At 45.3% G+C, this 22,883-nt stretch overlaps 1 protein-coding gene across 2 annotated transcripts in view; it reads right to left on the bottom strand.

The window, feature by feature from the left end:
- FLVCR2 (FLVCR heme transporter 2) overlaps positions 1-19,557 on the bottom strand; it is a 32,452-nt gene extending 12,895 nt beyond the window's left edge. For both annotated transcript variants that reach the window (XM_050975860.1, XM_018907401.3), the window contains exons 1-5: positions 18,954-19,557; positions 8,158-8,299; positions 6,826-6,963; positions 1,869-1,936; positions 1,051-1,154 (exon numbers count right to left, since the gene is read on the bottom strand). In XM_050975860.1, the coding sequence (XP_050831817.1) occupies positions 1,051-1,154; positions 1,869-1,936; positions 6,826-6,963; positions 8,158-8,299; positions 18,954-19,466 (965 nt within the window). In that variant the 5' untranslated portion in view covers positions 19,467-19,557. The remainder of the gene's footprint in view (positions 1-1,050; positions 1,155-1,868; positions 1,937-6,825; positions 6,964-8,157; positions 8,300-18,953) is intronic.
- Between the last annotated feature and the right edge of the window lie 3,326 nt (positions 19,558-22,883).

The following is a 22,883-nucleotide window of genomic DNA, read 5'->3' as shown; positions in this document are numbered from 1 at the left end:
CATACAACCATCTAGACACAGCAGCAAACCACCTGCCAATCCCAGAAGTCCTCACCTACCATTCTTTCTTATTAGAGAAGACAGGTTTCTATTTCTGATCCCTGTACTTGACAGGGAGCTAGGGCCAGAGGCCACTTCAGAACTTGCAAGCTCACAGCTGGCCAGATAATTCTAAGCCATCTACAATGAGAATGTGCATTTCTGGCCCAAGATATGAGGTAGGATAATGGCAGTAGGACTCCTCCAGATGAAAAGCTGCTGCAAGGAATGAAACTCTGAAATTGCTTTCAAGTCATTATCAGCACATCACCAGTAAAGCCCCCTCTCACCCAGCCTGCTCAGACAGCAGGTTGTAGCACAGTTCTCAAAGCCAGCAGAGAAACCAAAAAGCGGGTGGACCCCAGTAAAAGACACAAGAGTCTCTTTGTAACACCTGGGATATCCTACAGAAGTGGTTCTGTGAGAGCCACATTTCTGAGGACCAGGAACTGTAGGACAAGCAAAGACTCTTAACTGTTCCTTTGCAGATGGCAAGGCATGCTGGCCAGATCTGCCTTCCCAACTCACCAGGCAACAAACACAGTCATCCACCCGTAACCCCAATAACCCTTATGCCTGCCCTAAATCCAGCAACACGCCACCAACACAATGCCTCTGGCACTGGATTCAATGTGCCTTTCATTAACTGGACAAAAATTCACAGAGGCTGGTTTGTAAGGGCTGACAAATGGTCTGGTACACTCTTGATTCTGCTTGTGCCAAGAACTGTCTCATCCCTGACAAAGCAGTTATTGGGCCATCTCATCTTCTCTGTAAGCCTCCCTAGGGACCACCAACACGAGATTTTGTATGGGCCCAGTGCTGGCTAATGCACAGCTCCAAACTTCACCGGACAATAACTGGGTTTTGAAGAACCCTATTTTTTTTGCTACAAATCCTCCTAATTATTCAGTCTCTAGAGTGCCAACTTGCAACTGCACAGGGCTCCTCCTTGCACAGTATGGAGGAAGAGCACAGTCACCAGGGCACAGGGGCAAACAAGGGACTTACTTGTAGGTTTTGGTTTTGTCCAACCAGATGCCGGAGATCAGAGCCCCAACCATGCCCGACAGTATAATGGTGAGTCCAATCCTGCCAGCATTCACCTCCTCCCCCTGTGGTGAGACACATACACACTCACACAAGTGCAGGAGCTATCTCATATCCAACCAAAAGCAAAGTGCAGAAAACCCAGAGAGGAAGAGACACCAAAGTTAGTCTTCACACCTGCTTTCTGCTGGTAACACGCTAACCAGAACTAGCCTTTTCAGGAACACTTTTGGGCCCACTATGAGCCAGTGCTTTCTGGTCCATGAAAAGAAGTGGTCTGGCAATTATGTTTGAGCCAGCCCTGAGAAAAATGTGTGCACTGGCCAGTGTGAGCAGATACTCTCAAAGGAGTCAGCATAAACTCTATGAAGCTTGCTGTTAGGATTTGGGCCAGATTGACTAGGAAATACTGGGACTCACTATAAGGCAGAACAGAAAGGAACTCTGTGGCATGCAGCACCAGCAGTGAGCTGTACAATAGCTCAGGTACAGAGGCACCCCACCCTTTTGCCACCAGAATGCGAGCATGGGCAGCCTCCTGGGACAGATGCCCCAGCAGAAATCACGGTTAGAAACAAGGAGAGGAAAGATTTTCTGGAAAATTTTCCCACAAGTAAATGCTTTCAATTAAGGAGGAGAGGAGCCATCTTTTCTAGAGCTCACCAGTTTTTACATGGGGTGGTGTAAAGGCAAAAAGGAACAGCCAACTTGCGCTAGACCCAACTTGTGTTGGACAACAGCAAGCATCAGAGAGGGCCATGAGGGTTGGATGCACTTACTGGGTAGTGATGGATCACCATGCGGTTCAGCAGAGTGGACAAGGCGTAGAAACAACCTACATTCAGACCTGAGGAGGGGATAAAAATGCAGCACATTCAGAGCCTGCTACTTTCCTGCTGGGTTGTGAGATGGTAGAAATGCAGAGAGAGAAATCTTTGGGACCATCAATTCAGAACAAGGCTGCAGTGTCTCAGGAGAGTGAGCCAGACTGGCTAGACATAGGATACTGAAAGAAATGCAGACCAACATCCAGGCCTCAGCATGCAGAAAGAAGAACCCTGCAGTTTAAGGATGGTTCCTACCTAAGCAGCTAGAGGAAGGGCTGTGCACATTTCTGGTACTTAAAGGTCTTGCAACTCCTTCAGAGTCTCAACCCTGTGAGCAGACAGATTGATCTTTTAGCACTGCAATTTTCTCCTCTGCTCCCAGCCAAGTCAGAAAACTAGAAAAGCATCTGCCTCAGCATCATAGCTTGAACAAGGACCCGACATTCAATTAACAACAGTGTCATTGACCTGTGTGTTTTCCTCCCAGAGAAGAGCCTGTCTGCATTCTCCCTGCTGGCAGCCAGTAAATAACATTCTCTCCAAGGCGAGAAATGCCAGAAGACAAGTAGGAGCAGAGCTGATTGGTGAAGCACAGACAGCACTACCCTCAGGCACCTGGGTTATGTGTCTGCACGGGGAAAAGTCTTGCATTTTAAAAGTTATCACTGAGGCCTGAAAAAAACCTGTGAAAGTAATTGTGATTCTGAAAGAGAACTTACATTAACTGTTACAAGGATCAACCACCTGGTGAAGGTTTCTCAGTATCACCCAAGGTGAGACTGAAACTGTTGAGGGGATACTGGTCAAGCCCTACTCAGACACTCTGTAGCATCTCACATGCAATTCTCATTGGTTAAAGGCCTTTCCCAAAGAGCAGAAAACCCACCAGTTTTGTTCAGCAGGCAACAACATACACATGTGCACCGGACCAGCAGTACAGCAACGGCTACACTCTCACCTTGGGTGATACTGAGAAACCTTCCCCAGGTTGATGAAGTCTGTAACAGTCAGTACAACTTTCTTCTCAGAAAGTCATTTACATTTGCAGTTGGTTTCTCTTCAAGGCTTCAGTGATTCTGATGAGCAGAGGGAAGGAGACAGATTTTACCACTGCAACTCACACATCTATAGGCTCCAAAAGGAGCTATGGTTTTTTAAAAGTCTGGCAGAGATGCCTGAAATCCTGACAAAACAGATACATGTCAAGTTCCCCTTTCCTACTTTTCCCTCTCTAAGCCTCAGCTAAAAGTAGAAACTAACAACACAGGATACAGAAGTGCAGTCTAGTATGCATAGCATTGACAGAGGGAACAAAGCTTTGAGCTCTCCTGACCCTGAAGTCCCCTGTCTCCCCTTAAGTACTCCGCAATCCTCCACCTAGCCCAGTCTTCCACTGGGCACTGGATACCTGTTGCAGTAGACAGCACTATGAGGAGCCACAAGATTGGCAGCTGGAGAGTGCATCACACTGCCTTCACACACCATCTCTGACAACGTTACAATTTACTGTGAGGGTGGTGAGGCACTGGAACAGGCTGTCCAAAGGCACAGATGGAAGTGTTTAAGGCCAGGCTGGACTGGACTCTGAGTGACCAGGTCTAGGAGAAGGTGTCTTTGCACATGGCATGGGGGTTAGAACTAGATGATCTTCAAGAGCCCTTCTAATGATTCTAAACTATTATATGATTCAGCAAAGCTCACTCCACAGCTGTATGGCACAGACAACAGTTGAAGACTCTCATCCAAGTGATCCCAAATATTGCCTGTGACAATGTTTTCCATTTCAGAATCATCTGTCAGAAGGTTACAGGAGAGGCTAGTAAGTTGAGTGACATGCTCATTAGGCAGGAGAATTGACACAATCCTTACCAAGAGTTACTCAGGAAGACTGGAAACCCGAGCAGGGCCAGCAGCCAAGGACGGGGGAGAACAACTGGAGATGTCACAACAAGGAGGCACCCTCCAGCCTTAAAAGCTCTCTCTTTGCAACACTTGGCCATGCCAAAACAGCTAACGCACCCTAAATCAGCTTCATCCTATCTCCACCTCTGGAGCACCCCGCCCACTAGGTGACACCACAAGCTGCAGTGCAAGGACACGGAAGTATGGCAGATCAGCACAGTCCTTCTGTTTCTTCACTTCAAAGCTGGGCATAAACATTAACCACTCATTTGTGCACCTCTGTTTCTCACCCAGTCAAGAGGACAGCAGCCTTGCCAAGACAGTCAAATGCTGCTCTGGTAACTAACACTGTCAGTAAACCAGCTTTACAGCAGCTCTGTGATCCTTGTGATTTCCAAGACAGGGAAGAGCCTCTACTCCCAAGCTGGGCAGAAAGTAAGAGCTGGCAGAAACACTTGGCACCAGAGTCAGGTAAAACATTCTAAGAATCAAGACAATGTGTCAAATCTGCATATATGAGGGCTGACAAAAGTTGTAGGCACTTCATATGTCACAGTTGCTCAGTGAAGCTTCTCTGAGAATTACAGTTGTTTGAATGACCATAAAACAGGCAATGGTTGTTTCCAACGGGAAAGTGACCATTTGCCCACCCAGATGAGGGAAACCAGAACTAGTAGCTGGGAGCAGGACACCTGAAGATCCAGTTCTTTAGCTAGTTATCATGGTTTGCTTGTAATGTAGAATAATGTTTTTGATACCCCAGTGTCTCCTCTATTTTACAGAGGCCAGAACAGGGAAGTTTATTGCCTACAGCTCCAAACAGAGCCCTTATTAAGCCTCAGACTAGAACCCAGGTCTCCCACAGGTAGGCAGCCTATTACCTACTTGCCAGACTCCCTCTTGTTCACCCTTGTAATCCTCCCCAACAATAATTCCTTATGCAGTTCTCACTGCCCTGCCCCCTCCTCACTGCCCCATCACCATTCCAAATGCTGATTCTTTAGGACTGTCTCACGACTCCCATTCTATTACCCTTTCCCAGAATTTCCCACTCTTTTCCTGCCTACTGCCTCCCACTAGAACATGCTCTCCAATGCCATGTCCAACCCCATAGACTTGGAATTCCTTATTGCCCGTTCCATGTTATGCCTCAGTTTTATGGAAGCAATGTCAGCAGCCTTGTGGAAAGGTTCTCTGAGGGCTTTCCTGAAAAACAGCTCACTAGCACCTGACACAGCAGCAGTGACACCACTGTTTCCAGCACTGCACGTCTTGCTAAAAGAAAGGAATCATTGGCTGCTGGTGATACCAAGACCTTAGAGGTCTGCAGATGTGTTCTGACCTGTCATTGTGGAAGGATCCTCCTTCTTTCTACAGCCAGGAGAGATGAACAAGCAGCAGGTTAGCCCCTCTCTCCCCTGATACATGCTATGCTAACACAAAAGCTGACAGGCTGGAGGTATCTTTGTGTTAGGCAGGATGACTCAGTTGCACCCGTGTGGCTGCAGATGTCTTAAATCTCGGCCAACGTAACTTTTGACTTGAGTAGGAAAAACTGTCACCATTTCAAACCCAGACAAGCTAAAAAAAAAAAGTTTCACAGCATAGTTCCCTCTCTGAGTAACAGTCACCATCTCAAGTCAAGCTGGAGATTGGCATGAGGCTGACACAGAGAGAAACAGAAATAATGCACAGACCAGCAGCAAGAAAAAATGAATTATGAGCCACTGAACAGATTTTCCACACTTTTTGTGATTGCCAGAAAAGAATTATCCCAGGAAGGTCAGATTCTAAACATGCTCTTTGTACTGAGAGCCCTCCTCTCTCTTCTAGGACTTGTTTATACCTATTAGAGCAAATGCTTTCCCCTTTCTTTTTCCTGAGCAGATGATACAATCCAACTTTAGACACAGTCTGCCTGTGTGCCAGATTTTTCTGTCTTCACTTTCTGAGAGGGCATTATGTACTATGGGAAAAAAAAAGCCAAACTCAGCAGCTGCAATGCAAACCAGGAGAGTTTAAGAGCTATATAAGAGGGGCATTATTAGAAGTCTACTGCACTGAGAAGGAAGGGAGCAGAGATTCCAAAAACTCCAAAGACCATTAGCATCCTCAGCAAGTACAAAGCCACCAACTGACTCTCTCCAACCTGCCTACTCATCCACAAGGTCTTTCAGATACAGTTGCTGGCAGAACGTGCAGAACTTTCAGCAATATTTAACTGTCCCCCTGAGAAGCTTCCATAGCAAGCTGGTAGGAAGACTGAGGACAAAACTACCCACAGACTAGCTGGCTCAGTATACCCTATTATGCAGCCAGGCACAGACCACAATGGCCTTTTTGCTAGGAAGAAAAACACTTTTCCATATGCCAATTCAGCATCAGGGAATAGATTCAACATATCACACTGCCCTCAAACAAACGGACCGACAATGCTGAAGAGAAGCAAGCAGCAAATTCAGCATGCAAGGACAGATGGCATAAGATATTCTCCAGTCCTTCCTCCCAATTGCTTCACAGCCTAGAAAGCTGACAGAGTGCACATCTGCATACTCCATATGACCTCTACAGAGATGCCTGGCAGTCATATTCATATCCTTGCCTTCGGAAATGACTTTCACTCAGTTCTATGACTTGCACTCAGACACTTCCATACATTTCTTATGCAAGCACTTAGATTGGTTTGCTGCAATTAGCCAAATTAATAGAAAAAAAAAGAAGAGATAAGGAAATCCACTGAACAGCAAACAGTCAAAGACTGGGAGAACAGTCATAGGGGCATCCCATCCTCTGCGTGCTTGCCTTCCTTTTGTTCTTCCCTGCTGCATTCACTGGTAACCACTGCTGAAGAGTACTGGGCTATAAGGATTCCTTGCCTGTGGCAGCACAGGGGAGCTATCTTTATGTTCCCTTAAAACAACTCAAGCCAGTTACTGTCCCAGCAGAGGACAGAGAGGAAAGAAGAAGCTGTAATAACTGCACAAGAAGAAAGGAGACCAGACCTTACCATAAGCGACCATAAGCAGCAAAAAGTTGGCATTGCAGAGCAGGCGGAGGATTGATTGCACGTAGGAATACTCCGCAGTTCTTGACTGGATCAAGGCCTGAGCTCGGCTTGGAGGGTTCGGGGGCTTCTCTTTGAAGACTGAAACCAGACACAAAGTACACCTGTTTGTAATGGTGCAGTTGAGGGGCCGGAGCACACACTGTGCCACTTGAGGGATGGCAGAGAGGCTGCTAGATCCAAGTGTACAAAACACACCATTTTCCTTAAGCTTTGATCTCCATGCATGAACTTATCCAGGAACAGGAAAGAACAGCTCTCTTCCAGCAGTAGCTCCTGTCACCTTCCCAAGAGAAACATCTTGCCTTCAATTAGATTTTTGTGCAGGCAGTGTCCAGCAGCACCAAAAGAGTTCTAAGGACTATTATCAGCCTTTTTCTCTAGAAGGATGACCATCCAGGTGCGAAAGTGTTATGCGGATTTACAAATGACAAAGCAGAACTGGACAAGTCAGTTGACAAAGGTGGCCTAGTGTTCTGCAGCGGCCAGTGCCCAGGGAACAATGACCTTTGCCAGGTTTTATTTCAGGCCAAGCCATCTGCTGCCCCTTACTATCATTAAAGTAGCATCCAGAAATCCCAGTCACAGGTGATACTGCTGTGCCAGGTGCTAGACTGGCATTTTTGTACCTTGCCTATTCCCTGCCCCACACTATTTGAAGCTACATCTGATTCAGCCATCAGCAACACGAACAAACTGGCAAGAGGAGCCTATCAAAAAAATTGCATGGAATTCAGCAACTAAACTCTCCAGTGAGCATGCCAGTCTTTCATGCTGAAGATCTGGCTTCAACTTCACGTGTTAAGCAGGGGAATTGCACCTCTTGTGTCCTGCTACTGTCCTTCATGCTTTTTTCTCTCCATTCATAACTGGGAACAGCTTGTTCCTGTGATGCCATATAATCTGCCTCTTTCTACTCTTAAGGGGTAGGCAGGTCCCAGACATAACCCAAGGCCCAGCACCCTGTTTGTAGGGAAGATGACTGTGGAAGATTTCTGTTGGTTTTTAAAGGTCTTAGTCATGCCTGGAATTTGTTATGCAAGCAATGGACAAAACTAACAATTTGGCAGGCTTGCAGACAACCTTCCTTCTACATGTGCTTTTCATCAAGGGTTTGAAGCAGCAAGACATAGTATTGCATGAGCCTGTCAGCTGCATGGTAGTGCACTTCCCCAAATGGCCTGCCCAGCCCATCTCCTGGCACATAGGCCCCCGTCACCAGATGGGCCAATCTCAGTCCCATCTGGTTTCATGTGCACACTCCCACCTCCTTACCTATGATGACCAGGATGAACAGGGCTGATGCCACACCTGCAGTCATGAAGAACATGATGCTGATATGGTAGGCCAGCTTCTCCACATCCTCCACATTAGGGATCAGAATTGGAGGGACCAGAAAGCCTGCAGCAATGCCAAGCTGAGGAGAGAGAGGGGATAAACAGAGGCATGACATGAAACCACAACAGTGCCACTACCCCTACAGCTCAGTACAGGCTCAACTGAGCCTAATCCAATTTCACAACCAAGATGAAAATCTTCTTTACCACCCGACAATTAAAAGTCAGATACCCATTCCAATCAGGCCATAAGAGAGGATTCCTCACTGCAATTACAGCTGTCAGGATATTCAAGGCAAGGTTTTACAACACAATTGAGCAAAATGAATACCTGGCTTCATCAAAGTGGAGGTCTTGCCTGCCCTGACCTCCCCCACAAATATATGTTCCTGTTCACACATGCATCTCATTCCCTACCTTGCCCCTGCTCTAGAGCTGGCCTGATCACCTGGTAATCCAATTTTGCTCATTAAAAACAGCAGAAAACAAGACCATCAAAACCAACCACAATATTTGCTGGGTTAATGAGTTGAACCAATTTATTTTCCAACCACATAAGTGCAAGGGCAGAGACACCTGACCACTCTACATAACTGAGATATTAATCTGGTTCAGCCAACTTTGATACAGCTTCAAATGAGAAGCCTCCCAAGACAAGGCTCACCATACAACCGCCGGGGAGAACCTAGAAGAGCTTTGAGGTTGAAAGCAAAGGAAGTGTTGACAGCATATATCCTAGATGTCCAGGTTGTTTCAGTAATGGAGCTTGGCAACTGTGCCTGCATAAACTGCTCTGAAATGTACAGAAAGCAAGGACTAAGGAAGACAAGTTCTGCGCAGCCCATAAACCTCACTGAAGCATGTCAGCACAGGGCAGAAGACCCAAGAGCCCTGTAACCCAGGCATGAGCTTGGACAATTTTCCCAGGCTGTCTTCTAGCAAAACCTCCTTATGCTTTCTCTGGCATGTCTCTGTGTTTCTGGGATGCTGACAGACTCATTCTGGAAGACTTGATTACTGGCCAATACAAAGATCTCAGAACAAATATATTTCAGTTGCCATATCTCATATTTAGGTTAAAAATCAACTTCTGCCCCCCAGCCCCAGAAAACTCTCCACAAAATCCCCACTCCTCCATCCAGCTGGTGTATTTTTCAGATAGGAAGAATGGTTAGTATTCAAAGTGAGCTATCTGCTGCCCTCAGGCACTATATTTAGCTTACAAAAAGTGACTTTCAACCATGTCTGACCAAACTTCTGTGTCAAACAGTACCCTTCACTGGGATATGGAATATCCTCAGTCAAGACCAGCAACAGATATCTACACTAAATTCATTCTCTCAGACATTGAAGGGAACTAGTGAGAAGAGCCACTGAGAGATTTCAGATGTGCCCCACCAGTTCAAGGCACTGTCAAGAATAAGAACATTTGAGGTTTGGTTACATAGACTGAAGATAAACCCAAGCTGTGCCATCCCATATAGCAAGTCAAAGACTGAATTTAGGAGGAAACTTAAAAGATCATTAGAGAGGATAAAACTTTCTAATACCCACATGGCACAGACAGACTCTGACACAGGACTAAACTTGCCAGAGCTCAGTTTTGTTCAGATATGGCCTATGCCCAGCCTCTCATCACAGCGACTCAGACTGACTCTCCTCCTCTGCACTGCCCACTGACTACAGAGAGCACAGCTATCACATTTTAGAGGCTTCAAGCTCTAATCTCCATCAAATTGCATGTTTCCCCTTCACTACACAAGTCTGCAGCTGCACAGAAAAGGTAATGGCATCAAACACAGAAGCTCACAGAGATGGCTGGTAGAGGGCAGAAGCCTGCTTGCCTCTGCAGTGCATTTATTTTGCCCTCCTTGTGGTTAAGTGCAAGCCTGTGCCTCTGTTGTGCCTGGTCAGCCCAGGAGACAGCCAGCCTGGGCTTCACTCCTATCTCCAGAGCATTTCTAAAGATTTAACCTTTGAGGAAGAGACTCTCAATGTTGCTCCTTTCCATTTGAGGGAAGAGTCCATTTGAGTCTCATAGATCAGGTTTTCCATGTGACCCCCACCCTTTCCCAAGTAAGGTTTACAAATACCTTACTGGAAGCTGACCTTTTGTCTTACCACTGTTTCATTCTTGGAAGAACTAAGCTGGATTCCTGTGCTAGGTACTTCTTGGCTTCCTTCTCTCTGCAATCACATGCTAGCCACATGAGCTGCTGAACAGCAGCAAACCAACAGGAGAGGGGAGACCCATGCTTTATTCTGACCTCCTACACAAGTTTCTCCAGGACCACAGCTGAGATTTAGTCTTTTCCAGTCTCCCTCCAGCTGCTCAGTCCTGGAAAAGGATCTATCTGATATACTTAGCAGAGAGGTATTGAGAATCTGTGCTGAAAATTGTTTAGAAATCTTTCTGTGCGTAGTCCTACAGTCATCACTTACCCAATGGGTCACAGACTCACCCAGCTTTCTTGAACTACTTGTAGGCCTTTTCAGAAGGATTTTCCTGAACAACTTTTCTAACCACAAACTGATGTTTTGTACTTTCTCTTCTCCTCCCCCCAAAAGAGGCAACTTTTATCCATCAGAAGCTCATTATAACTTCCATAAGAAACAGTTAGCAGAATGGACAAAAAAATCATAGCAATAGTAGCTACATTTTATATTTCAGAGCAACTCATGCTATTAATTGTGTGAAGATAAGGCCCTTTGGCTTGACTAAAACTGAAGATTTCCTGAACGACACTCACAGGCCCTGGATTATTCATACCATTTTCAGCAAAGAAGACAAGCTCTCATGCACATGATGACTATTACACTGCATATACTTTACCTTTCACAGGGAGATTTTTAGCCTGGATCTCAGCAGGTCAGTGTGCACATTACCATCAGCCCACAGAAACACTGTAACCAATTAACCAGAAAATTTAGAAGGTGCCTTAGAAAGGGAAAAATCACCTCTCCCTTCTCCACACCTTGCATATCAGGGAAAATAAAGCAATGTAAAAATAAGGTTAGTTCTGTACAAGTCCATGCTACCCTCCTCACAGAACCATAAGTCATAAGGGGTCATAATGGACCCTCTTACTTAATTTGCATCTCCAACCTCTGTACAGGCAGACATGTCTCCAATATCAATACAGATAAACTTGTTCTCAAAATTTGGTACATCACTCAGAATCCTCTCACTCAAAACACCCAGCACCATCCTGATCTCTGAGGATTTCTCCAGGAGATCAGGCTGCTGGCACTTTATTTCAAAAAGGCTTTGGGGTGATTTTTAAACACATTACCAGAAAAGTCAACAACTACAACAGAAACCATTGTTCGGATGACTTACTCTTTAGAGACTAGTAAAGAACAGAAGGAATGTATTTTCTACCTGAATTTTGTGAAGGATTAGTCACGACAACAACATCATATTCAACATTTAAGTATGTGCAAGAACAGGCAACAAAACCAAGAGCTAAGAAGGTGGTATAAATGTACCCAAAGACTTGAAAAAGAAAATGACATGTCTAAGGTTAGCTGCCAAGAGTCTCCTGAAGGAAGATAACCAGTGGTGTATCAGCATAAAAATTGTAAATGAATGATCGATGGAGGAGTGCAGGAGTGGACCTCTGCCTCAAAGAAAACCACAAGTCAGCAATGGGAACATAGAAGCCCTGTAAAATTCCATATATACCATCTACACCTACCTATAAGTAGCTATAAACATTGACAGAGGGGATCACCAAATACAGAAGGTCAATTAAAAAGTTAAAAGACAGAGAGATGCTGCAAAAGCAAAAATACACATCAGTTAGAAATTCTGACAATGTCCTTGCAAGCTAAATAAGCATCATGACAGGGATGATGCAGAGACTGCATTTTTGGATTCCATAAATACCCTTTTCTGAGGAAAACTTATAAGAGGCAGCACAATTTGTGATTTCAACCCAGAACAGCAGAGTGTGACTATGATCAGTATTACAGAATGGTTCTGTACTGGACTAAAATTCAGCTGCCCTGCAACAGCGACAAAAAAAAGGAAACACCCTCCAAAACACTACAGCAATATATAACTCATAAGAGGAAGCTGCCTAAAAGGAAAAAAGTGTGTTAAATGGAAATGAAGAAAAGCCCAAGAAATTTAATGCTTTCAAGTGTCACAAGGATTATGCAAAAACAGAGTCAGAGGCTCACTGTAAGCCTAGAGAATATTAGCAAAATATTTTAGAATAAAGGAACCACAATTAAGTAAAAAATAAAGACAAAAAAACACCAACAAAAAAAAAAAAAAAAAAAAAAAAAAAAAAAAAAAACACGACCAGAGGAAAAAAACACCAACAAGAACATAAACCACCCAGCTCTAAAACTGGACATTATTTGTTCAAGCAAAGAAAAATGACAGCAAGCTGGACCAAGCTAAAGCAAAATGATAATTAGGCCAAAAGAGGCACCAGAACAGCTTTACAAAATAAGTCAAAACTCTTCAAACACAACAATATCAGGAAACCTGACAGAAGGGTCAAAAGATGATCAGAGTGGAAGGAGAACATTCAAGAAAGAGGTCTTGGACCTCTTTCATTCATGACATGATGCCTTATAAGTGGAAGATATTACTTAATTTTTTTAAACTAATTTCTTCTATGAGGCATCAGGACCGGCTGGTATTCATCTACAAGTTCAAAAGAACAACTCAACAGAAAATCCACATTACTTGCACATAAACATACCAAATGGTCTGTTACCAAATATTCAAACTGAGAATTGAGGAAGAGAAAAGTGATGCCACTTTTTAGGAGGCTCAGCATAAGCAGAAGTTCCAGGAAACCCTGAAACCAGCAGCCAGCTCATTTGGCCAGGTGGACAGAAGGTGTAGCAATCAAAAGATCTATGCTTTGATAAATACCAGTACAACAGGCTTTTCAGAAACCATTATTTCAGTATGGTCTTAGCAAGTTCCCAAGCCAAGACTTTGGAGAGTGAGTAGAATACATCCCAGATTCCCTCTGGATTCACACAGTGAAACTCCTTTGAGGAGATGCTTGTTTCAGAGTTCTGGGCAACACAGGATCCTCTTATACTCTTGTCTGGGTATCAAAGCTCTGTCTTAAGCTCTCCCTCCTTTTCTAACTACAGGTGCCCCTCAAACTGTAACCACGACATTTCACCAAGCAGCTGAACCTTCTGATCCTATAATTCACATATCATGACTTGCAGAAAGCAGACAGCTGCCCTCTACTCACACCCTGTGCCTCCCAACACTTTGCTATCAGCACAGGTCCCAGCCATATAAAAGGCTACCGGAGAATTGAAAATGCCCAACTGAAATGCTGTTTAAGCAGAAGCTGCCAGTTCCAACACAGTAAACTTCTGTACGAATTGGTGTTCAGAACATGCTTTTTCCATACCACTGGCAGCAAAATTAGAAGAGCCTACTGAAATTCAGATAGTCAGGAAGCCAATTTTTGGAAGCCAGTACATTTTTGCACAGTTTGCACAACTTTCTTGCAGTGTTTTAAGAAAAAGTAAGGAAGTACACAAGTTGTGGAAGGAAAAATTGTAATTGAGCCTTGTGATGAGAAAAGACAGGGGCTTAAGCTCGATTTATTTTCCCGCTAATGTGGGAGACACTTTACTTCTCCAAACTGCACTTGCACAACCAAAGCTCATGTGCAAACACAGCAAACTCCCTTCCACATCACACTTCTGCTTCTGTGGCATCATCTCATAATGCTTAATATGGTGCAATGCTGTACAGTGAAGACTGGTCAGAGTTCCCCTTTGCAAGTCATTCAGGGCCTGGCAGCCTTGAATGCACCTTCCCCCAGTCTGCTGGGAAAGAAATACAACACAGCAAAACAACAGCAGTAGACAGGAGAAAGAACAAAACAGAAGGGTTTCAGCTCTGACAGCTACCTCAGCTGCTACTGGAATCTTTAGTGGGGATATGCTTTGGTCAAGGACCTACTCCAGTCACCTAATACAGACAATCCTGGATATCCTGCAGGATGCTTGTTGAGGGTGCTTGCTGGCCCTCCCATCAGAAACGCTGCCGACATTCATTTAAACTCCCATGCAGAACTTAATCCCAAAGCCAACTTCTGTGAGAGAAAAAGTGGAGCTGCCTTTGGTGTACGTCTGGGAAGGGAGCACCAGATGAAATGGGTAGAAAAAGTTCATTTCAGGCTCTCATGTCCATTTATAGAAACGGAGGCATTCCTGCAAAAGCCACATTGCTGGTCGGTCAGCACACCCTCCCACACTGAGCCACGTCCAGGATCTTGGAGAGTTTGCCACATAGCACTCCTTGAGATTCAAGTGCTCTGATTCACCCTGCCCTTTTTTGTCAGGGAGGGAAAGGAGACAAGGCTGGAGAATGTCACCCATTAACTACTATCACTACAAGCAACTATGCTAACATTAGCTACTGCCACTAAAATCTTCTCTATTCTGATAGCTAAAACTGAGAGATACAGGGCCAAGCTAGAGGGCTGTGAGACGGATCACCACCTGTCCATATTTCTAACGGGGAATCATTTGAAGGGATGGGAATCCTCCAGCAGAGAGAGAGCAGCCAAAGAAAATCTACAAGTCCACTCAAAGACTGGAAGACAGGGACTCCACAGGACATGGTACATTTCCAAAATGCTTCTTAGACTTTAAGATGCTGGCTTCCCTGAAGGACAAAAGGTACAGTAAAGAGTTATCAGTGAGGCATCAAACAATGGCACATGCTCAGCGCACACAACACTACAGGATCACCAGCTCAAAAGCAATGGCTATTCAAATGTTGCAGACCCAATTATATGGCAAAACCCACCTCAGTCAGTACCGCAGGCAGACTCTTTTTCCCAATTCAAAACAGATGAAAAGACACACCAGGAGTGAGAGAGAGAACATTTCCCTGAATTTCATTCACAGCTTATCACCAGGTCTGTCCATTTCAAAAGCCATCTCCTAATCACTTCAAGACTGGCATTCCCAGCAGGCTGCAGATACCACCTAAAACCTCTGCCTCAGGCTGTTTCTGTCATGGAAGCCCTAAATCTCTAAAGTCACATGTAAGCTACATCAAAACAGGGACAGATCCTAAGATCAATAAGGTGCTGCATGATTTTTTCCCTAAAGCAGAGCTTACTATAAGGCTGAAGTTTTCTTTCCTTCCAAATCACATGACATTTTTTCAAGCCCTGCTTAAAAAAAAAAAGAAAAAATAGCAAATTATTGCAAAAAGATCATTTAACAGGCCCGCATCCTTACTCCCAAGTCTATCAGTGGCTTGTTTCTTTGTCAAAACAGCAAGAACCAGGAACAAGGTCTCTCTCAATCAACAAAAAAGTCAATACTGGTGTCAAAGTAATAGAAATCAAATCCACAAATATTCTTTGTCTGTGTGCAACACAGTTATACACTTCTCCACATGCTGCCCATGCCCCTTGCCCATCAAGTGACAACAGGGAGATAAACTAGTTAGAGTGAGATACACATAAAACCCAGGCACAGCAGTTCAGCATGCACCATGGCAGCTGAAGGAGAGAGCTGGTACCTGGCCATCAGACTCCAGCATACAAATTTCAAAATGCCATGAAAACTTATGTCACGACCTAAACTCCCCACCACCTTGTTAGCTCTGTCATGCCAAAGGACCATGTGCTTCCTCATCCCCACATTACAGAAGAGCAAGTGTGCTCATGAAGGGGCAAGACCTGCTGCTCCAGCAGGCACAGGCTCCTGCAAATGCCAGTATCTCAGGAGAGCGCTCCTTCCCACTGCAGTCCTGTCACCAGGGACAAGGACAGACAGTCTTTGGTTAGAAGGTTAGAAGCCTGTTTGCTGCTGCCTGCCAGGTCTGAACCACAGTCCCAAACAGGGACACAGCTGATGACAAAAATGATACAACAAAATCGTAACAGCATGGCCTTACTCAGACTGCTCTCTCTTACGTATGTGTGACTTCACACAAATATCCAGCACCAAGATGCTCCACAGGGAACACTACTGATGAAGCAGGAACACTACTACTGACAGCTATATTTCATAAGCATGTCAGACAAATTCCTGCCAGTACTAAAATATATCTGAAGAACATTAGTGAACTCTCCATAACACTTCTTCTTCTTTACTCCAGATCTTCAGCATGACGAAGAGTCCCCACATATCTCTCCTAGTCTTTCAAGCAATGAGAAGACAGTAGTATTTCAATAACACTAATATACTAATGCCAAAGCATCCAACAGGCAAACTTTATTCTAAACCTCCCCACACATGAGCTTCCATGACAAGGAAAAAGAATCGAAAAACACCCATGTACCTTCCTGTTAAAATGTGGGAAAGTAAAATGTCATGAAAACCAGCAGGGGTTAAACAAGAGAATGTGATCATGTCCACAGGTGTTCACACTCCTACAGAAGCACTCGGCACTGATTCAAGAGTGCTCAATCTAACCTGATTTTGCACTTCAGATAACAGAGCCAACATATGGCCAGAAACAAGTGAGGTGATTTTAAAACCTTACAAAGGATTGTTTGGTTTTTTTAAACCTGATCTGATTGATTCAATAATTTACTCTTCAGGGCTAACTTTGAACATGAAGGTTACCATCAGTCAGCAAGCAGAGGTGGTGTCCTGAGCAGACATGGCCCTGGCAGAAAGGGCTTCCCTCAGGCTGCTGAAGTGCAGCCTGGGGCCAAGAGAGCAAGAGCAGAAAGAGGGCAGATATAGCAAATAAAGAAGCAGTGACACTTCCCTGCTTCTTCATGCAGTTGCTTGCAATTCTTAATGGAGAGGGTGCTTGGTATTCAATAGTAATAATAATTAAACTAAGTGACGTGGCAAGGAAAGAAGACCATACAGTTGTAGAGAAACAAGCATAGGGAATAAATTACCACACTGTAATTACAAAACCACTGTACTATACCCTTTGCTAACACTCTCTAATATAGCCTTTAACTACAGTCAGGAAAAATGTATGCCTCTATTTCTTCACCCTGCCCAACCTCACCAATAAACAAAATAGCCAGTTTTCATTCAGTGGGATTATGCCTGACTCTGGGAATAAACAGGTCTTCCTTATGGAGTATGCTGTCTTTAGTCACTACCATTTCTGACTTTTCTGATTCCCTAAAAGGAAAGTCTGAGCTTACAAAGCAAGGTCTATGTACCGAACTGAGGTCTCATTGTCATGTCAGTGCAACCGCCAAAGCAGTGTGGAGCACCAAAAGGGCAGCTAAAGTTTGCTTTTCACAACCGTTACACTAAGCCACTCCTTTTGGGATGCTCATGACTCCACACAGCCATATAGCTCAGGCAGACAGCCTCATTGCTTGGATTTCTAATGCATATTGTTGTGTAACTTCACCTGAATAATTTTTAAAAAGTCTGACAGCAAAATGCTCAGTTACTTATTGGCTCATGCCAAGTTAGATGCCTTCCACTCTAAAGATTCATTTAAAAACACATAAAAATCAGCCCACTAGAAGAGATGATAAAAGCAAAAAGGAAAGCATAGGTGCACTCAAGTAAAGATAAGTACATTTTCTCTTTCCTAAAGATGTAAAGCGGTCCCCTTAATTCCCTAGTGCTGTTCTGCAAACTTCTGCTCCTCAAATACCATCTCCAAGCATTCACCTCTTTTTACCTCAGCAGTATCTAAATAAATACAGAAACACAGGAGGAAGCAGCCTGCATTAGAAGCTACCTGAACTGAAAACCCTTCAAATCAGAATGGCAGTCACTCACAGGCTGAACGGTCCAGGGTGGAGCACAGAGTCACATGCAGGGGAGTACACTGCATCTCAAAGCAAGGGGCACAGGCCCAGCAGCCAATGCCACGTTCCACTTTCCTTTTCTTTGGGTCAGGGCTGCAGAGCCAGGCTCACTTCACTTACGCCTCATTGCATCAGTACTGACCTATTTACTTCATTCAGCTGAATGAGCAGGTGTTCCTGTGCAAGGGTCAAGAAGCTATTTCCCTGATCCTTTCAAAGCTTTGTAAAAAATTATCTCCTCTTGCCAGAAGAAAAGAGACTCAGAGCTTGAGCAAGTGTGGGTCACTGGCCTCAGACATCTGTATTGACAAAAGAGTGCTCAGGGAGCTGACCTCACACTGGCCTGATGGAACTTTTCTTTTTTTCAGAACAATTGCTTGTGGAAACACTGTACCTACTTCTAAGAGGTATGAAAGTGCTAAAGTCCTTTTCCCCCAGATCCCATTGACAATGCTTTCAGGAGACAGCTAATCTCCATTGTCCCATCTAGCTGTCAGCAGAAAGAGGATATTGCAGTGTTGAGTCCAGACGCAACTGCAGATTTGAGAGACACTCTGCCTAAAGCAGTTTCTCAGCACTGTGCCTTCCCCCCACCCAGGCTACTGAATCACAGCCCTGGACTTGGAGACTCACACACACAGGAAGTGGAGGGCACTGGAGAAGAGCCTCAGCCAAAGACCTCTCAAAGCCACAACCATACCTAACCTCCATGCTGCCCCAAACTTTGTAGATGGAGGTCCCATTTGCCTCTGCCACCACTATCAGCCCTCAGGCTAACACCAGTGGCATCCTTCCAAATACCAGATGCATTATCCAGAGGGAATTTCATCTAAGTTCGTGTTATCCCTGCGGCTGTCCTTCAGGCCCCATGCATCTCTTACCCCTCCCTGGTTTGCTCCCTTAGCACTTCCAGTGTCTGGCCAGGCAGGTGACATCCCGCCTCACAAGCGCAGCCAGCCGGGGTGCAGCTGTCCATTACCTGGTTCCCAAAGACCGCAATGGAGCAGGCAGTGGAGACCTCCTGGGAGCCAAACCAGACCGAGGCGATGCGTGAGGGCATGCCCAGGATGAAGACCTGGCCCAGGCCACAGATGACCTGTCCCAGGACAGTGACGGGGAAGAGGTGCGGCTTCAGGCTGCCCAGCTTCACCCAGGCACCCATGGCATTGAGGGCCGAGCCGGCCAGGGCGATGAGGCGCAGGCCCTTCTTGTCCAGCAGCCAGGCGACAGGGAAGAGCAGGGGGATGTAGATGAGCATGTAGCTCATGGAAAGCCAGTCGATGGCGAAGGCGCTCACGCCGTAGAAGCGCACGAAGACGTTGTTGACGCTGCCGTACTGGATCCACTGGAAGGCGTTGCACAGGGAGTAGCTGCTGAAGAGCAGCAGCACGACCCAGCGAAGCCGGGACAGCTGTACCTCGGCGGCGGCATCACCGACCCCTCCCGCCGCAGTCGACAGACTCGGCGTCCCGGCGGGCTCCTGCAACACCATACCGGCACCGTGGGCCGCGCCCGGCCCGGCCAGGCTCGACTCAGGCCGGTCACCCGCCGACACCACCTGCCCAAAACAGCCCGCCCGGCCGCTCCCGCCGCGCTCACTGGCGGCCGCCACGCGGGGAGGTGCCCCCGGCCCGGCCCTCCCCGCCCTCCGCCCCGCCCCGCCAGGCCGAGGAGGGCTCGGGCCGCCTGGGGACGCAGCGCACCCCACACCGCCGGGGCACCGTATTGGCCCTGCCGGTGCCCTGCCCGCCCCGCAGCAGAGAGGCCGCGACCCCTCCCCACGGCCGCCCCCCCCGCCACTGCCCGGCCCCGGCGAGAGGCCCCCCCCGGCGTTACGAGGGCCGCGGGCAGGAGAGGCTTCGGCCGCCAGCGATGAACGGGACGTCGGCTGAGCAGAATTGTGACCTGGGGGAGGCTGTGAGCCAGTGGGCAGTGTCCAACGCCGCCGGAGGTGCCAAGGTGGAGTCCTGGAGGAGGAACCGGTTTGGTTATCGGTTGGGTTGGCCTCTGATTTTTTTTTCACAACATGGCACACTAGAGAGTGAAAATATCCAGTGAAATGAAAATTAAAACATCTCGGCGTCACTGAAGTAAAAGAGCCAAAAGTGCTGTTTGTTTCCATTCTCATGGGGAATTCGCAGTTAATGAGTCAGCGCTTGTTTTCCCATTACTTGAGCAACACGCCACTGGGAGATGCCTGCCTGGAGATCATTTATGATCCACAGTTCATTTAATTAGCATCACGTTACCTAAATTGCATAAACATTCCTCAGTACAAGGACGCAAGTTTGCTGGTGTTCAGCTTTCTTCCAGCATTTAACACAGAGGTCAAAATTCATTTGGAAAAACGGGAGCATTGTCTTTTGGATGTTGTACTCCTGAAACAAAGGAATACAAAGTATGAAAACGTGAAGTTTCTCTGGCTTGTATTTACTTGATAGCTGCATCACAACGTAGCCTTTTTTCACACTTAGTGGAGCACTGTCAGAGCTTATTGCTGCTGTCTCTGAGTTATCTACCTACTGTCAGGAGCAAAGACAGACAAACAGCTTTGATGCCTTTATGTTCTTATTTACCATGAAAGAAAACAAACAAACAAAACCTCAAAACAAAAAGGCTTTGCACAAATTATTGCAAGGAGCACAAATGTCAGTTTAAGTGGTTCTTGCTGTGTGTCCTCACAGAGCTTATTTCTAGACACCTGCTTGGGTTTCCTACTCCCAGCATTGGCCAGAAGCTGAGCTGGAGAACAAGCAGTGCCAGTGCAGTCTTCCCTGTGTACTCTGCTGCAAGTTCACAGAGCAGAGCTACAAACCAGCCTACTCTCTCCCTCCACAGCCCACAGCTTTGCCAATGAACCTCAACCCGGATGCTTCTCACAATAGTGCAACACAGTCACAATGTAGGCCTTTTACATAATAAATAAGAGAGGCAAATTCCGAAGCAAAAGCCAGAAAAGAGGTTTTCAGTCCCATTTATTATTAAATTAGGCAACCAAAGTTAACTTGGAGCTCTGCACTGAAACAACAGAACAAACAGAGGAATTTGGTGTAGCAAATTTGTAATCTAAATGTTATTAGGTATGCAATGAGTGACAGCAGTGCAGGTAGGGCAGAGGTGAAATGGAGCAGGAATAAAATTATTATGGTTCAACAACTGCTCATTCTGAGAACTCTAACAATAAAACAGTGGGATAGTACAGAAGATTAACTTCTAGGCTGATAAGATTTGAAAATATCTTTATAAAATTCTCCACAATATTATACAGAAATCAAAGTTACACAGAGGTAATCACTATCATTGATCAAAGAGCAGTTGAAAAACAAATTCAAGAAAATAAATGTACAGGCAACTTTTAGGATGGCAATCTGGGTTTGTTGAGAGGACCATCATTTATTATCCCTTAGCACTGTAAGGAATACACCACAATATGCAGATGGTTAATCATTACTGAGTTACTCAAGCCTAACTTAAATATGTCACCTACATGTTGTATTAAGGTTGAAATGACTTTAGGACTATAGCCTTAGCTGTCTGTAACTGAAAGTCCATGGCAACTTTAATTAGTAAACTCAGATAAATGCAGGATAATGGAATTGGGTACTGTATGGCAGACTGCTGTCATGAGGTCTCTGGGCAGCAAAGATATCAGTGACTGAATGTGGTTTTTAGAAAAAGAACAAGCAGAAAAAGTATAAAGAAAACAAATTAGGAATTGAGGAGATACTGTCAGACACCAGGAAGACACAGAGAACAGTTCAATTTCTTAATATATTACTTTTAAAAGAGCACACATGCAATAGGCAATTATCAGCTATATGGGAGATATATGGGGACTGAGACACACGTTGGGTCCTTTGCCTCCTGCCAGCTCTACTCCAAACTGGGGTCAAAAACAGTCTGTCCTTCTGAGTTTTGTTTTTGTCCCACCTTCAGCTCCTAAATTTCTCTCAAAAATCCTTGGGTTTACTCAGCATCAACATGAGGTCTGTAGGAAGTCAGAGCCTGCCAAGCAAGGAGCCATTTGCTCCCCTGTCTTAGTCCTGTCAGAAAAGTCAAATGGTAAGTCAAGAATGACTAAAACACAGATTCTCCTGAAAATAACAGCTGAAATCAGATGCATGAAAGCAGTACCCAGCTGCTGGTGACTGCAGCCTGTCAAGTGAACATGAGCCAGGCAGAGAAGCAACACTGGCTCTTCAAAGCCAAGTCAGACAAGGGTTTTACATACCTATAGGCCCACGCTTCCTTGAACTCCTGTCCTTGGATTTTAGGGCTGTTTTGTTACTTACTCTGTGAAGTACTCAATCACCCCTTTATATAATTTGCCAATTTCTAATTATAAAATACTAAAATAAAACCCCTGTGCTTTGCATTTCCTCCTCTATTGCTGCATCTGTTTCTACTCACATGCCTCTTTCCCTTCTTGAAGCAACAGAGCAGCTGCTTTTGGATTTCCCTCATCACAGCATATTTATATAAAAATTTCTTAGCCATGAAAAATTATTTATATTTCAGGACAACCCCTTGAAGTGGATTTTAAAGCTAGAGGGAAATCTCCTTTACATGGAGATTAACAGAAGTGCTAGAAAGCTTATAGCATCCTAGAGCCAAAAGTATCTGTGAAGATAGGAATACACTAAACCAGAGGAAGCAGGACCCAAATTAGAGTACAGGCCATCAGGTAGAACCTAACTTCTGTAATCTTCTTCCCTACTGATCTCAAGAAATCCAGCACTGACAGTCTTGGAATATATGCTGCCTTTATGACCAATTAGTACATACAGTTCCTTTATGTTGTGTAAAGCCTTGCAACAAGCTTGCTATTCTCAAAGTCCACCCAATAAATATAAATGCTAGGGATGGTGACAGCAATGATAACCCAGATGGCAACAGGCCTCAATGACAA

Source organism: Serinus canaria, chromosome 5, assembly GCF_022539315.1.
Source record: "Serinus canaria isolate serCan28SL12 chromosome 5, serCan2020, whole genome shotgun sequence".
In the NCBI taxonomy this organism is placed as follows: Eukaryota; Metazoa; Chordata; class Aves; order Passeriformes; family Fringillidae; genus Serinus; species Serinus canaria.
Note: the sequence above shows the minus strand (reverse complement) of the source record. Positions and strands in the feature narration are given on the sequence as shown.